The 14,698-nt window shown below is 40.2% G+C and overlaps 1 protein-coding gene across 8 annotated transcripts in view; it reads left to right on the forward strand.

The window, feature by feature from the left end:
- The window catches only part of C7H2orf76 (chromosome 7 C2orf76 homolog), a 43,645-nt gene that overhangs the window by 4,642 nt on the left and 24,305 nt on the right, over nucleotides 1-14,698 (forward strand). For 5 of the 8 annotated variants that reach the window (XM_052793619.1, XM_052793618.1, XM_052793614.1 and 2 more), the window contains 2 exons: nucleotides 3,445-3,482; nucleotides 3,620-3,701. In XM_052793619.1, the coding sequence (XP_052649579.1) occupies nucleotides 3,445-3,482; nucleotides 3,620-3,701 (120 nt within the window). The other 3 variants (XR_008236136.1, XM_052793621.1, XM_052793615.1) reach the window with 3 other exon arrangements.

Raw genomic sequence — 14,698 nt, forward strand, 5'->3', positions numbered from 1 at the left:
TGGTTCAAAGAACTGAATGAGGAACCTACTTAATGCATGTGAATGGTAATAGACTCTATTTGCCTATTTAAAAAAAAAAAAAAAAAAAAGCCAAGCATTTCATTCTGTGTTCTTGCTGATGGTGAAACAGATAGTGCAAAATGAAAGCAGAAAAAGAGTTAGGGATTAAGGTTTATGATAGGTCAGTGCCAAGGACTTGAATGTTACTATTATTTTTAATATATTACTTAAGGTCTTAAAATCTAGGTAACTGTAAGTTTGAATTTGGAGGTGCCCTTCCTCGCTCTAATATCTGTGGCTTTGGCTAGATGAGGAGGTCCTATCTAGAACTGCTGCTATCAGTTGTATTCCTGGTGCTGCCTATCCCTGTTGCTAGTTCTTCCATCACTTAGAGCATCAATTTATTTTTTCCCAAGGTGTATGTTGTGGCTGAGCACCTGATTGTGCTGTGTAGGACTGAGCATAATGTGGGTGAAAAAACATTGCAGAACTTTAAAACCTGTTACACCAGTTAGTGGGGGCATACTTTTAGTGGGATGGTGCTAGCTGCGTGGAAATTTTCACACAGAAAAATCAAAGCCAAGTTCCTCACCTTCCCCTCAGGCTGTGAATCATCCAGGTTCATGTTTTTGGCATCTCTTGTGTGCTCTACTGTCTTTCTTGTATTTTGGTGATGAAAGGCCGGTGATACTTCTGCATGAATAGTGCTAGTAAGAGTCAGATTTTTCCTTCTGCTTTGTTTGGTGGTGCCAGAAATCTCAGTTGGACTTGGCTGTCTCTCACCTTGCCTGTTTCAGCTTCCTTCTCTCCAGAATTCAGTGCCACTTTGTTCTCTCAGCATCATAGATAATGCCATCACATTTTTTTTACTTGGCTTGGTGCTCTAACTCGCATCTCAAAACTTATTGACTTCCATTTTCTCTTCATTTCTTTGTACGCATCATTCTTGTCCTTGGTCTAGAACTCTTCTCGGTCAATCTTCTCATCTTCATACCCTGTCATTGCCATCTTTTCACTGATGATGGCAGCCTGGGTGCCAACTTGTCTTATAAGCTGCTTCTCAATCCCCCCCCCCCCCCCCCCCCCATGAATGTAGAGCAATATGGTAGATACTTGACAGAATCAGACTTAGAAAGTGATTTCTTACCTATTGTCACAGAAGATCTATTACCAGAAAAGGAAAGATAAAAATTTGGGTATATGATTGAGTGGGACTAAATTAGCCGGCTGAATATGAGCCAGCAGTGTGCCCAGGTGGCCAAGAAGGCCAACAGCATCCTGGCCTGTATCAGAAATAGTGTGGCCAGCAGGAGCAGGGAGGTGGTTGTTCCCCTGTACTTGGCACTGGTGAGGCCGCACCTCGAGTCCTGTGTTCAGTTTTGGGCCCCTCACTACAGGAAAGACATTGAGGTGCTTGAGTGTGTCCAGAGAAGGGCAACCAAGTTGGTGAGGGGCCTTGAGCACAAGTCTTATGAGGAGCGGCTGAGGGAGCTGGGGCTGTTTAGTCTAGAGAAGAGGAGGCTGAGGGGAGACCTTATCGCTCTCTGCAACTACCTGAAAGGGGGTTGTAGTGAGGTGGGTGTTGGTCTCTTCTGTCAGGTGGCTGGAGATAGGACAAGAGGAAATGGCCTCAAGTTGAGGCAAGGGAGATTTAGGTTAGATATTAGGAAAAATTTTTGTACTGAGAGGGTTGTCAAACATTGGAATGGGCTGCCCAGGGAAGTGGTTGAGTCACCATCCCTGGAGATATTCAAAAAGCGAGTAGACGGGGTACTCCAGAACATGGTTTAGTGGGCATGGATGATGGTTGGACTCGATGATCTTGAAGGTCTTTTCCAACCTAAGTGATTCTATGATTCTATGATAAATGGGGATGAAATAGCAAAGGCTATTGAGAGGACATAAGGCTTTAGGTAGGAGGAGAAGAGTCTGCAGTTTCATCTCTGTAACAGAGTTAGAGAAGCCATTTAATAGCTCAGATGAAGACATGGTAAACTGCTGGATGCCAGGGGTGGAGCTGTGAATAGGTAAAATTGAGACAATAGTTCGGAGGGTGACTGGGCAAAGACTAGAGAAAAGGGAATATGAGAAAGTAGATGGAGAAGCTTAAAACTAGCAGGCAGAGGCTGGATTGTATTTGCTGTGGTAAAAAGGTTTCATGATAGCAGTATATTGTTACTGTGATTGCTTGGTCTTTTTGCAATGCTTCTATGCGGGATGGAGCATGGCAATTGCAATTTAATATGCGTTTTGCTTCTAATACTGCAATTATTACAACATGCTAAGGCTGCCTTATCGGTGACCTCTGCAGTGGGAATACAGAGTCATTTTTACCTTATGTAATGTTTTAAATAAAATATTCAAAGTGGGCCAGAGTGGTATGGAAGCAGACTTCTGAACGGGAATGTGATCTCTGTTACTCTGAACATCTGATACTTGCTTTTGGTAGTTTGAAAGTTGTTTTAACCTATATTTAACTTTCTTGCATCCTTCTCTTGCCAGACTATTTCAACACGTAGTGGTCAGTTGCACAAAACCAAACTAAAACAGCAAATGAGCAGGCAAGCAGAACTGGTTTTTGCTTCTTTGCTGGGAAGGGATTGATGTGTTACTCTGAATTTGTTCAAACACAGAGGCTTTGGAGTTTGAAATTTTTTTTTTTTTTTTTTTTTTTAGTGCTGCATGGGCATCTTCTGACTTCCATTCCCTCTGAATCTTTGCACTCATCTGGTTTCTTTAGTGACCACATTATTTTCCCCTGTTTTTTCCTTCTGTTAACAAAGCCCTGCCCACGTTGCCAGAGGAAAGCGGTATTTCTTTTTTTTGGTATAGCATAATTTCTTAAAGTACTACACTGCACAAACATATCAGTGGTAGATATTATTGAAGAGGGTGTAGCATTAAAAAGAGGAGAGGCTGTACATGTTCATGGAAAATGGATTTGCTTAACAAAATTTCTTCTGTGGGTGCTTTCTTCACAAGAAGGAAAACTTCAAGCAATGATCTGAAGTGGTCAGGTTACTGTGTCTTAATCACTTGCTGCCTATCAACTTAACTGTAGTTGTTGACAGTGCATAAATGGTGTTTGTCCTGCCCCAATTGCATGTGTAAAACCTGTTAGGTTAAAACACCCTAACTGGCATTTAAATTTATGTGTTTTGACTGGCAATTGGGATGGTCACTAGTTAGTTACTGTAATTCAGCCAGCAGATGGAAGCCCAACAGGATATGGTACCTTAATGTTGGATTTACTGGTTTAAGACTGTGGCTGCAGGACTGGGAAATTAAGATGTTTTCTCCTCTTTTAGGTTGAATACACAAAATTGTTAATAATCAAAGATTTTGACCCTTACCCCTCTGTTTGTCTCTCTTTCCCCAAGTACAACTTTCAGTGTTACCTGCCTAGTAAGCCTTATTTTAGGAAAACATTGTATTTTCTTTCAGATACAATGAAGATTATTCACCAAGCACACAAATCTAAGGTATGATTATTAGCTGTATTCTTCCCCTTTTACATGCTTTAATGCAGGCAGAACTCTGCACTGTCAAACAAGACCGGGGCAGAGACAGTCCATAAATTCTTATTCTTATCTTTGTATTCTGGTTCTCTGATTTGTAGACTGGTGAACTTGTAGTGAGTTTGGAAGATGATGAAAAACTGATTTTGAAAGAAGACAGTGTGCTGAAAGCAGCTGGAGTAGGTAGGAGTGCATTTGTATTGACTGAAGGTGCTGTTCATTGTGGTTGTCATTAAACTGATAACTGGCTGATTATGTTTGGATAGCCTGCTGAAAAGTAAATGCTATTCCTGATGCTCTTTACACTACTTGATAATTATTCAGGGAAGAAGGGGGGATAATGTACATTCAAATCATTGGACTGAGGGCAGCAGGTATCTGCACTCCAAATGTTCAGAATGCAAATTGTGGTTTTTAGAGGGTATATTATAATTCTGCTGAGAGTAATTTTAAATGATTGACAGATAGGTTATTAGTACCGTGTCTGCTTAGTCTTATCAGTAACATTTAAACTGATGTTTTGGTTAGAAATGTAAGTAGCGGAACCAGCATGGAATAATGAAATAAGATTAGATTTGTTTAATGTGCAGCATATAGTGCCTGATAGCCAGATTGCTCAGGAAAGCTCAAGCAGTATCATTTAGAGAATGTGCTGAACATAGCAGAGAGTTGAAACTTGACCTGATTTCTCACATTTTGACAGGGGACTACATATAGGCCATGTCTTTTGGTAATAATGTAAAGAAATGTCTGTCATGATAAAATTGATGGTCCCTGGATGTCCTTTGGGCTTCTCATAAATGTGGCTGAATGACTTTGTGGCAGCAGGGTACTTAAGGGATGTAGTTGCATTCCACCTTGATATGGACATTCGCTCATTTGAATCTGATTTGCCTAGCTGGAACGCATAACTGCCTGTGCTCTAAGTGCAGGGGTGTTGCAGAGAAAGCTCCCTCCTGTTCCTGATGCCCTCTGATTGCTCCCCAGCTAGCAACTGGGATTTCTTTCTCATAGGTTTCTTGGCTCTTTTGTTTCCTGCTCTTTTGTTTCCTGCCATTTACTTTCTGGTTTTAAGTGACTTGGGATGTCTGTTTCATGTTTTTCTCTGGGGTGCACTGCAACTGGCCTCAGTATACCTTTCCTAAAGGTCTTTGGGTGTTTCTATAAGATGAATGATAGTTATTCTCTGGCTGTTTGTATTAAACCAGGTCTTTTTATCTGGAGGGAAAAAAAAAAAGGTTCCTCAGGAAGGAGGATTATTGGCACTCAAGTCTTACAGATTTGTAATTTAGTTAGCAGAAGATTCATTTAAGCATGATTTTTATCTACCTAAGGCATAAGAGGCAATGAAGTTCAGGAGAGGGGATGGTGACAGTGCCAAATGTTGAATTAGAACTGACATTGTCCAGAGCTGCCTTCTTTCAAAAAGGTATTGATAAATATTTGTATGTATTATCCATCTTTGAAACTGGGTTTGTAGCTACAGCAGTGAAACAGTTGGATGTGATCTTGAAAAAGGTGTCAAAACATCAGAGTAAATGTTACAGTGAAAGGAAATTGGAATAGACCAGCCTGTTCTGTGTCTCTGTACAAAGAGAGGGGTGGCTTATTCAGGGCAGAAAACAATTCAAAGCTGCTTTTTATTTTTTTCAGAATAACTAACATCAGTTAGTCATTAGTATATGGTGCGTATTTGTGATAGAAAAGAAAAACTCTTGCTTTGTAAAATGCAGCGTGCCATTATGCTATTTTGATATGTTCCAGCATATCTTGATATGAAAATTAGCTAAGTTAAGAGTGGGGTCTTTGTAGTAAAATCTTGAAGATTTTACTTTTCTTCTTCAACAAGAAGTGGAAAAGAGTAAACTAAGGAAGTGAGGTATGATAGCATATACCACTAGTCCTCATTTTGTACGTTTTCATTTAAATCAGTAAGAAGATTTGAAATCTCTTATTGGCATATTATGTTTTCCCAATATCTAGTCTGGACAAGATTTATTAGAATAAAACGGAGAATTGCCATTAGAAAATATGGGAAATTCTGAGACACACAGAACATTTTTTCTAGGCTGCAGTTGATTGCCCTTGGCACTTTACAGGGTTGGGCTAGAGAGTTATAAATTATGAGGACATTAGATAAGTATCCTCGGGAAAGCCTCTGTGGTAGTGATTATTATTACAGCTATTATCTAGTCAGCAAAGTTAATGCTTGCCTGTTTTTCTTAAGAGCGGGTATATGTTAATAAAGTGTTCAGTATTCATTGCAAACAGTCTTGTCTGTTTTCTAGTTGAGATTCTAAAACCCCTTCTGCTCTTTTTCTTTTTTTTCTTTTTTACAAGACAGGCAGACTTCATTAACTTCAGGTTTAATTTAAAAAACGAACGTGGAACTTATTGGCTCAGCACCTTAAAGAATTCCATGTTTAATAATTGTGAAGGCTTTCCATCAGATTTGTCTCTGTTCTGAATTAGTAATGTTGCTGACTTATTGTTTTAGAAGAGGAAGTCCTTGACCTACTGGGTTGAAAGAATTGTGACTGCTCTGAACCTTTGTGGGTCCTTTAGCTCTGCCATATCCCCTGTGAATAATTAGAGGTATTTGAAGGTATTGCTGGAGAAGCCAATTTGTGTCTTTCACTTTGCATATTGTTGAAGCCTCATGAATTAATCATCAGCAGGGCAAAAAATTAACGTCTTCAGACACATATTTTGATGGGTCATGAGGGAGAATGTAAAGTGATCTGTAAAATATTCTACTGATCCTCTAAGTATTAAATAATTATACCTACAGGCTAATTTAATGGAAAAAATAGTTTCTTTTTCCCTTTCCTAACACAAAAATGCACAAAAAAAGAGAAAATCATGCTTTGTTATTATTTCTAGCGTTTAAAGGCATTAGAAATGCAATAATTTAATTTGCTGAATGCTTATAAAAACAATTCTGAAGCCTGTGTTAAAAAAAATCTTCAGGGGTCTTGTGTACATATTTACTTCTATATATTCAGGTTCTTGTTTTGTTGTTGTTTTTTTTAACAAGTTTAAACAACATCTTTAATATTGGAATATTTTTTGTAAAAATATGAGGGGAAAAAAAAGTGTGTGGTGATTTATTATTGTCTTTGACCAAAAAGTTGCCAATTGTCTTCTAAGATTCTGAATAGTTGGCTGTTGGGTGGTTCATTTACTGGTGTGCTAAATATTTAATTTTTTATTTGTTCTAGCAAATGAGACCGAATTAGCATTCTTCTGTGAGGAAGATTACAGAAACTACAAAGCTAATCCTGTTTCGGCCTGGTGAAGATCCCAAGAGATTGTTTTGTTTTCCCATACCTGTTGTAAATTTTCCTTATTCTGCTTAATGAGATTTTTCTTAAAGATCAATAAATCCTAGAGGATTGCTTTGCAAACAGTGCAATTCTCTTCCTATAGAAATTAATTTCTGTCAATATGCTGAGACTGAGAGAAGGAAAATTGGGGGACATCAATGACTTTTTTCTTTCTTGCATTTCTTTTTCCTGTGCTTGCCTCTTACAATGCAGGTAGTGCAATCTCTGACCTGTGACACATGTTCTTGGTGTGATCCAACAGCAGACATTAGCTACATACGGAGATCATACAATGCACAGTAAGATCCCATCACAGTACTAACTTCTAATGAAAATGGAAACATTTTATGGCCAAATCACTGGGTATTTTAGAGAGCTTGAGAAGAGAATCTCTCAGTTTCAAGTCATAGCTTTACTTCTCTTCATTTTATGTTTGGTCTCTTTTGTTTAAATGGTGCAGACTGGCAAGTGTTTCATGCTTTTCACTAGTGAATGCTTTCCTTTATACTCTGTTCCAGCCCTCTTTAGCATGCTGAAAGGGACAAATGACTGTTGGGAGGCTTTTGTGTTCAAGGACCAGCTCTCCTGTTTTCAGCTCTGCTTCATGGAGACATCTTCATGTAAGAGGTAGCAACCTGAGTTCTGCCAGGACATCAGTGTGCTTAAGTAGGAATTGGGCATTTTTTCAAATGGAGTGAAAGCTCATGGTTTCAGTTTTAAGAATAAAACCTGAATGATTGCATTTTTGCGAGGAGAGGCCCAGTCTGCAAGCCACATGTCTTCAAGACTGGAATTGATTTTTCCTGCTTTCCAAGAGCCAAATACTCTGTTGCTGTATGTTAGTTCTTGGTAATTCCAGGCTTTCCTAATATATTAACCAAATCAAGAACAAGAAAAAATAATTATGCATCCAATAAAGTACCTTTAGATAGATACTGCTTATGAAACTGCTTTTTAGGGGGTACCAACATGGGACACTGTGCCTTTAAGCCTCTCTTCACTGAAATAGAAGTGATGCTGGCTCTCTGCTTTAGCAGGCTTTTTGGGCATAGACTGTGCTAAATCAAATGGGCAATTGCTTAAGACCCACACATCTACCCTCACCTCTAGGTGAGAGCTGACAACACCATTTCCACAAGAGACTTTCCAGAGAAGTAAGCTTACCATTTCCTAGAGCTTTGATTATTTTTTTTTTTTTTTTTTTATTGATGTGTGTCGTGGTTTAACCCCAGCCAGCAACTAAGCACCACGCCACTCACTCGCTCCCCCCATCCACCCACCCACTGGGATGGGGGAGAAAATCAGGGAAAAGAAGCAAAACCCGTGGGTTGAGATAAGAACAGTTTAATAGAACAGAAAAGAAGAAACTAATAATGATAATGATAACACTAATAAAATGACAACAGCAATAATAAAAGGATTGGAATGTACAAATGATGCACAGTGCAATTGCTCACCACCTGCCGACCGACACCCAGCCAGTCCCCCCAGTTCCTATACTAAATGGGACGTCACATGGTATGGAATACACCGTTGGCCAGTTTGGGTCAGGTGCCCTGGCTGTGTCCTGTGCCAACTTCTTGTGCCCCTCCAGCTTTCTCGCTGGCTGGGCATAAGAAGCTGAAAAATCCTTGACTTTAGTCTAAACACTACCTAGCAACAACTGAAAACATCAGTGTTATCAACATTCTTTGCATACTGAACTCAAAACATAGCACTGTACCAGCTACTAGGAAGACAGTTAGCTCTATCCCAGCTGAAACCAGGACAATGTGTGATAGTGAAAGTACATGTGTGATTTCCAGAGTATCTAAATAAAAGTTCTCTTTACTTTAGATGTAGGGCCAAAGGAACCTCTATGGATTGTTCCCGCCTCATTTTCTTCATCCTTCCTGACAACTCTGGTTTAGGCTGGTTTTGGTAGCTGGCGTTACTCACCAACAGCTTTGTTTCAAAAAGTTTTATTCTCTTGTGAAAGTAGTCTACCACTTTGTCATCTGTGATTAAAAGGGTGATTGTATCTTTATCTTGTAAGCAGTCCTGTGTCACTGAAGTCATCTGTGTTCTCTTGGGATTCAGATGCTGTTATGCAAGCTCCAATGAATTTGTGAGGAGAACTTACCACTTGCTTCCTCTTTCTGTCCAGGCCGCCTTTCTGTTGCTGGTACCTGCTCCCCAAACATGGGCCCATGTCTCAGCTACCTTCTTACACAGTCTGTCACGTTTGCAGGTTAATCTTGTTGATGAGAGTTTGTACTCATCTTCTCAGACAGTTTAAGCTAATGCATTGCACTCCAGAGTATACCAGCTTTGTTTAGCCAAATTTACAATAATGAAGGTAACTTTGTAAGAAGTAGATGGCATACCAGAGAGATCAACATCTCAGACCGTCCTACCAAGGCATGTAGGTGATGTCTGTCTGCACACTTGGGCGCTCAGACTGAGCAAACACTGTCATTCTTTTCTTCTTGTTCTGGGGATTTGAATTTGGTCTCCAGCCCTTTCAGACAGATTTGGATTGGTTTTGTGATCCCTTTTCTCTAAGGCATTTGTGTTTGAAAGAGGCACCAAATTTTAACAACTGTCCTTTCTGGGCTAGGACAGTTAAAAATGTTCAGTGCCACATCGAGTGTGGCACACTGAAAGAGCAATTCTACAGCATCAGTGAGAAAATGGTAAATGTTTTAATGCAAATATTCAAGAATGATGTATCTGGCTCTCCAGATTAGCTTCTCTTTCCAAGGGAGGAGTTAAACTACTGCTTTGTGAGCTCAGTTAGCTCTGGCAATGGCACTTCATTGGCTCCCTTCTGCAGCAGACAGTAGAGCCTTTTGTAATGCTTTCAATGGCCATACTTGTAAACTGGTTTCTTCCTGAAGTGTTTTTCTACTGTTTGTTTTTTTTTTTTTAATTGGACCTTTAATTAGTCTTCTTTCAAATAAACCCCACAAAACTACAGATAATAGCTGAGAACTTGTTAAGATAGATGGTGTTCCAACATTTTTTGGTGGGATATGGTATAGCTTTGTGTCAAAGTAGGTTTGGTTCCAGGATTGTTGAGTATTGAATGAAATCTGTGAACACTGGCTAATAAATTACTAAAGACTGAGATGTCTTTGCCCATGTTGTTATGAAATCCTCTTTCTATTGAAGGAAACCACCTACAGAGTTGGTACCATGGTTTGTTATCCTGGCAGCAGAGGTCATGAACTGCATCGGTTTACAATTGCTGTTAATCAAAGGTGGCTTCTCCATAATGTGTGGTGGGGTAAGTCATATAGCTTTGCGAGTGTTCTTAGACGTCGTGGGGTTAATAAGGACTCATCTTTCAGTACGATGTCCTTGGAGCCTTTCACTAGCCTTTTTTTTTTTTTTTTTTTTTTTTTTTTTAAACAAGAACAGCATCCAGAGTGGATGCTGAAATAAGATACAACTTCTCCTGGGTTATAGCACTCTAGCAGGGAAAGGCAGTCAAACTGGAAGCTGGGGGAGTGTGTAGGGCTTGGGTGTTTCTTAGAGAAAAAAATCACTTCAGAGAGACTGGAGTTTTGGTTAGGAGGTGTGGAAGAATAGCTACTAAAGGAGAAGAGAGGAAATTAGGAAAGGAATTATGAAGAGGAAGAAGCGGTAACAGTGTAACTGAATAAACACGCAAAATCTTGAATGTACAACACTCTTGGCACAGAAATACTGGAGTAGAGCTGTTTTTTATAGCACTAAAGGTATGAAAATGGTGCATTTTAATATTTTTTGGAATTGAACTCATAAACTGCTGGAATAGGCATCTTGTTTTTTCTGGTTTTGTCACGTTATACTTTCTGCATGCAACAGTTTTTGTGTATTTTTCTGTCCAGAGGTAGTTATGTTGCCTCTTGAAAAAGCAAGAGCTAAGAAAACTGCTGACATGGATAGCTGAGTTAAATGTTGCCAGTTACCAATGGCATAAAAGAGTCCTCAAAGGTCTGAAATACACCACCATTAAAGCTGGGGAACTGCTTTATCTGATGCAAACATTCTGTCTTAAAGGCAATCCAGAGAGATATTGTAAGCTGCGGTGTTTCTCTTTCATTCCCTGGGAGTATTCAGCACATCCCCTGACGGATCATTTACTTAAAAACAAGCTTGCAAGTAACAGTCCAAGAGTTACCACAGCCATGAGAGGACATCTGTGGGCCCTGTCCTTGGAAGCTAATAGCCACAGAAATCCTGAGTGTCCAGAGGTCAAGAATGAAAAACCGGAACATGCGATACTCATTCTTGGTCTCACGTGACTGATAGGATCCTGGCTTCAGAGCAACGGCAGCTGGCTGGAGGCATTACAAATGCTTAAGGGAAGTGTACACTTTTGCTTACTGAACAGTTTGGACTGAGCTCAGTCTTCCTGGTTGGTACCTGATCCTCCTTCCATGACTTCCTTTTCATAGTACTACTTGGCACAGATTTGCAAGTGATTAATGAGTCAAGCAATGATGCTCAATAGACAACTTCGCTACTTTTCATATTATCAGGACATTGACTTTTCCCTACTATCTACTTACCTATTGAGTTAGAGAAACAGATGCACCTTTGCATGTTTTCCCAGCCACTTCCCTTTGCTTCTTGCTGCCACCTCTGCTGATTTGCAGTGCTTTAATGGTTAGGTTTGCACCTCATCTGATATGCAATAGTAGCATTTCCTGTGGCAGTGAATGTACAGGATTTTTTTTTTTTGTATTCATGAAGAAATAAGCTTTGAAATAAAGAGGAGACCTTTTCTACTCTTGTCACTAATAGTGCACAACAAAGGATCCTTTCTTGCTTTACAGGAGGACTTGTATGGGACAGCACTGTCCACTGGTCAGTGGAAACAAAAATGTTTTTATCATAATGCTTTGTATCTTGGAAAGAAGTGAGAGAAGTTACATCAGGAATGCAAAAAAAAAAATGCAGCAAAAAGCCAAGACCTATTGCCATAAACTGTCTGCAGAGAAAGCCACCAGATGTCAGCACAGCCTGTTCTTTCATTCTCCAGAACCTGTGTAAGCCAAGAAATATGTAATGTTTATGAAAAGTGCTTATTTGTGAATTGGTTTAGCCTGCAAAATCTGTACTAGGGTTCTGGTGATGAAAGCTGAATCTTTCCTTGCAGAAAATATTTCTTTTTATATTAAAATCAAAAAGCGGCAAATTGAACTGGTATCAGTGCTTAAATTCCTCTTGTTAGAGAGCATCCTTCGCGGAGCCAGTTCCAGCGTATCTAAATCTTTGCATGCTGTGAGGAAGCATTTGCAGAACATTCATTTGAAGAATTGTCTGGAAAAGATCAGTGTTAATTTGCTGAGGTTTTGTGAAGTAGACTTTAAGTATACCTATTTTTTTTTAAACACAAGGAAAACCACCCAGAACAGACACACATGCAAAGCAGAGCAAAACATCTTCAGCAACACAGCTTAAACACACAACAAATGTATCCTCCATGCTTCTGACCCTAAGCTCCTACTATTTCTTCCTTGTAGTGCAAGGGCTGAAGGGAACCTGGCATTGCGCTCTGCGGGCCACGCTTTCTGAGCTGTGATGAGCTGATACGGGATGCGAGTTTCAGAGCTCAAACCCAAGCACTGTGCACAGCTTTACGCTGTCAGTGATTGAAGCGTGCATAGATGCTGCCTGGTTAAAAGGGTAAACTTGAACTGTTGCACAGGGACAAGGTGCGATGGAGCTTTCTGCTGAGATTCCTGTCAATTTTCTTGCAAGCAGCTTGCAGATGCCAGGGAGACTATTGAAGAGAGGAAGGTTAAGTGGCAGGTAGAGCCTGCGTGACCTAAATTCTTCTTTCCTTCTGTTTTGGGCTGCTTCTTTAGTTCCTTTCTTCTAGCCTTGTAGCACTGGTGTCATGCTAAGGGTTTACCACAGCTTGCTGTGTATGAGAACTGCTTATTGATTCCAAAGTATCACTATAACCCTCAAACACTGTTCACAATCCGGAGGTGATTGCAGCTGTGCAGTCCTGTGCTGTCTGCAGGGGAAGACTACTGTGTGCATGGGTGCAGCCAGCATGGTGGTGCAGGTTGGTTGGGAGGTGTTATTCTCGCTTCTCTTCCTTCTGTACAGCACCCAGTTCTGCTTCTCTGGGGACCAGGACCTTGTCTTGAAGCATGGCGTGCGTGGCAGATAGCTGAGTGGAGAGGTGGATGTTTGGGCTGGTGATACAGTAGGGGAGAAGACGGGACATAGAGCTTTCATCTTCCTGTAGATAGAATATTTTTTATCAGATATGGATTGTACCTTTTGTTTGCTAGCATTCTCTCTGATAGCAATAGATTCCTTTGTAGTGGGCCCAAAGCAGCTAGCCAGAAGAGTGGGAGTTTCAATTGGTAGAGAATACATTCAAGAGCTCAGTATGACAGATTAATACAAGAATTTACCTTTGTATGTCCACTTCTGCTCTCTGGCATGTGACTTAGTGTTGTGTACCAGGAATGTCAGCAAGTACTCCAAGAACTGCTGCTGTCTGCTCTCATTCCACATCTTGGGAAGGTTTAATTCTGCTTTGTAACCTGAAGCCCAGGGAACATATTCTTTAAGGCCAGTTTGGGAAGCCCCTTTTGTTCAGTGAACCGAGACTTTTAAAATGGAAGGTGTGGTATCAGTCTGGTTTTTTACACTACTTTGAGGTCACATCTTTGGCTCTATGCACGTATTTATGTCCATCCAACTGCAGGACATCGGTCGTAGAGTCAAAGCAGCAATGTAGAAATGAAAGCCTTACATCCTAGCAGTTAGTATCATGGCCATTTCTTCACACTACTCCCAAAGCAAATAAACCTGGTTTTGCAGAAAGCAGACTTGAATCTTGCACAGCAACTTTGTTTTCTAGAGTGCTGAATGAGACAGCTACTTAAATGCAGACATCTGAGTGTAGATAGCTCTTTAAGCCAGCAGGCTGGCATGCAGCAGCAGCAGCTGAAGCTAGCTAATTGCAGATCAGATATGGGAAACAGGTAAGAGTAACTAACCAGCTGAACAGCAGCCGTAGTGGTTCCTCCAGAGCTGAGGTTTCTAAATCTAAAGCAGATTATCTTTCTAGGAGGACTGCAGTAGTGCCACTTTAAGCCTTTGAAAGGTTCCAGTAATACTATGGCTTGTAATATATGATCCTCCTGACTGGCCACACAAAACGGTTATTTTTAGTCTTTGATTATGAAAGTCCTGCTGCACTAAAAAACCTCATGCAGAAATTCTGCAAAACCGATGCTGCTTATTAAGGCACAATAAATAGATAAAAGAAAACTGTCCTAGTGTAATGAATCTCGTTCCTCAAACCTGAGGCACAGTCCACAGATCCCGCTAGCTCAGTGCGTGAAATTTTGAGCTCAAGGATGTAACACCAGACTTTTGTTGCTGATTGTAGCAGGTCATGCAGCTGCACTGGCCATCTTGGAGAGACTGGAGGAAATATATTGCATAGAGGTGCTGAAGCAAGTGCATCCCCCTAAAGATTTAACTGAGTTTGATATATCACTTTGTAAGTAAATCCCTGAAGAGCAAGAAACCAATTGCACTGTTAAAAGCCTTGTATTATAAAACAGAAGGAGTGAGAGAACTGTACCTGCAGAGGTTAATCTTCAGCACAGGAATTTAAATGAACTCATTAAAATCAACTTACAAATTAGCTCATTAAAATGCAGCACCGCAGATCCAGAATTTGGTTGATCTGGCATGCCACTTCTATGAAGAAGTGACTTAAGAAACAGAGAACAAATTGATAGTATTAAAATTCCCTTTTTCTTTCCAGTCCCATAAAACCTCATCTGGAACTCCCTCTTCCTGAACTCTGTATCAACAGCACTTTTTATTTAGTGAATTAAGCTTTTT

Source organism: Harpia harpyja, chromosome 7 (assembly GCF_026419915.1).
Source record: "Harpia harpyja isolate bHarHar1 chromosome 7, bHarHar1 primary haplotype, whole genome shotgun sequence".
NCBI lineage: Eukaryota > Metazoa > Chordata > Aves > Accipitriformes > Accipitridae > Harpia > Harpia harpyja.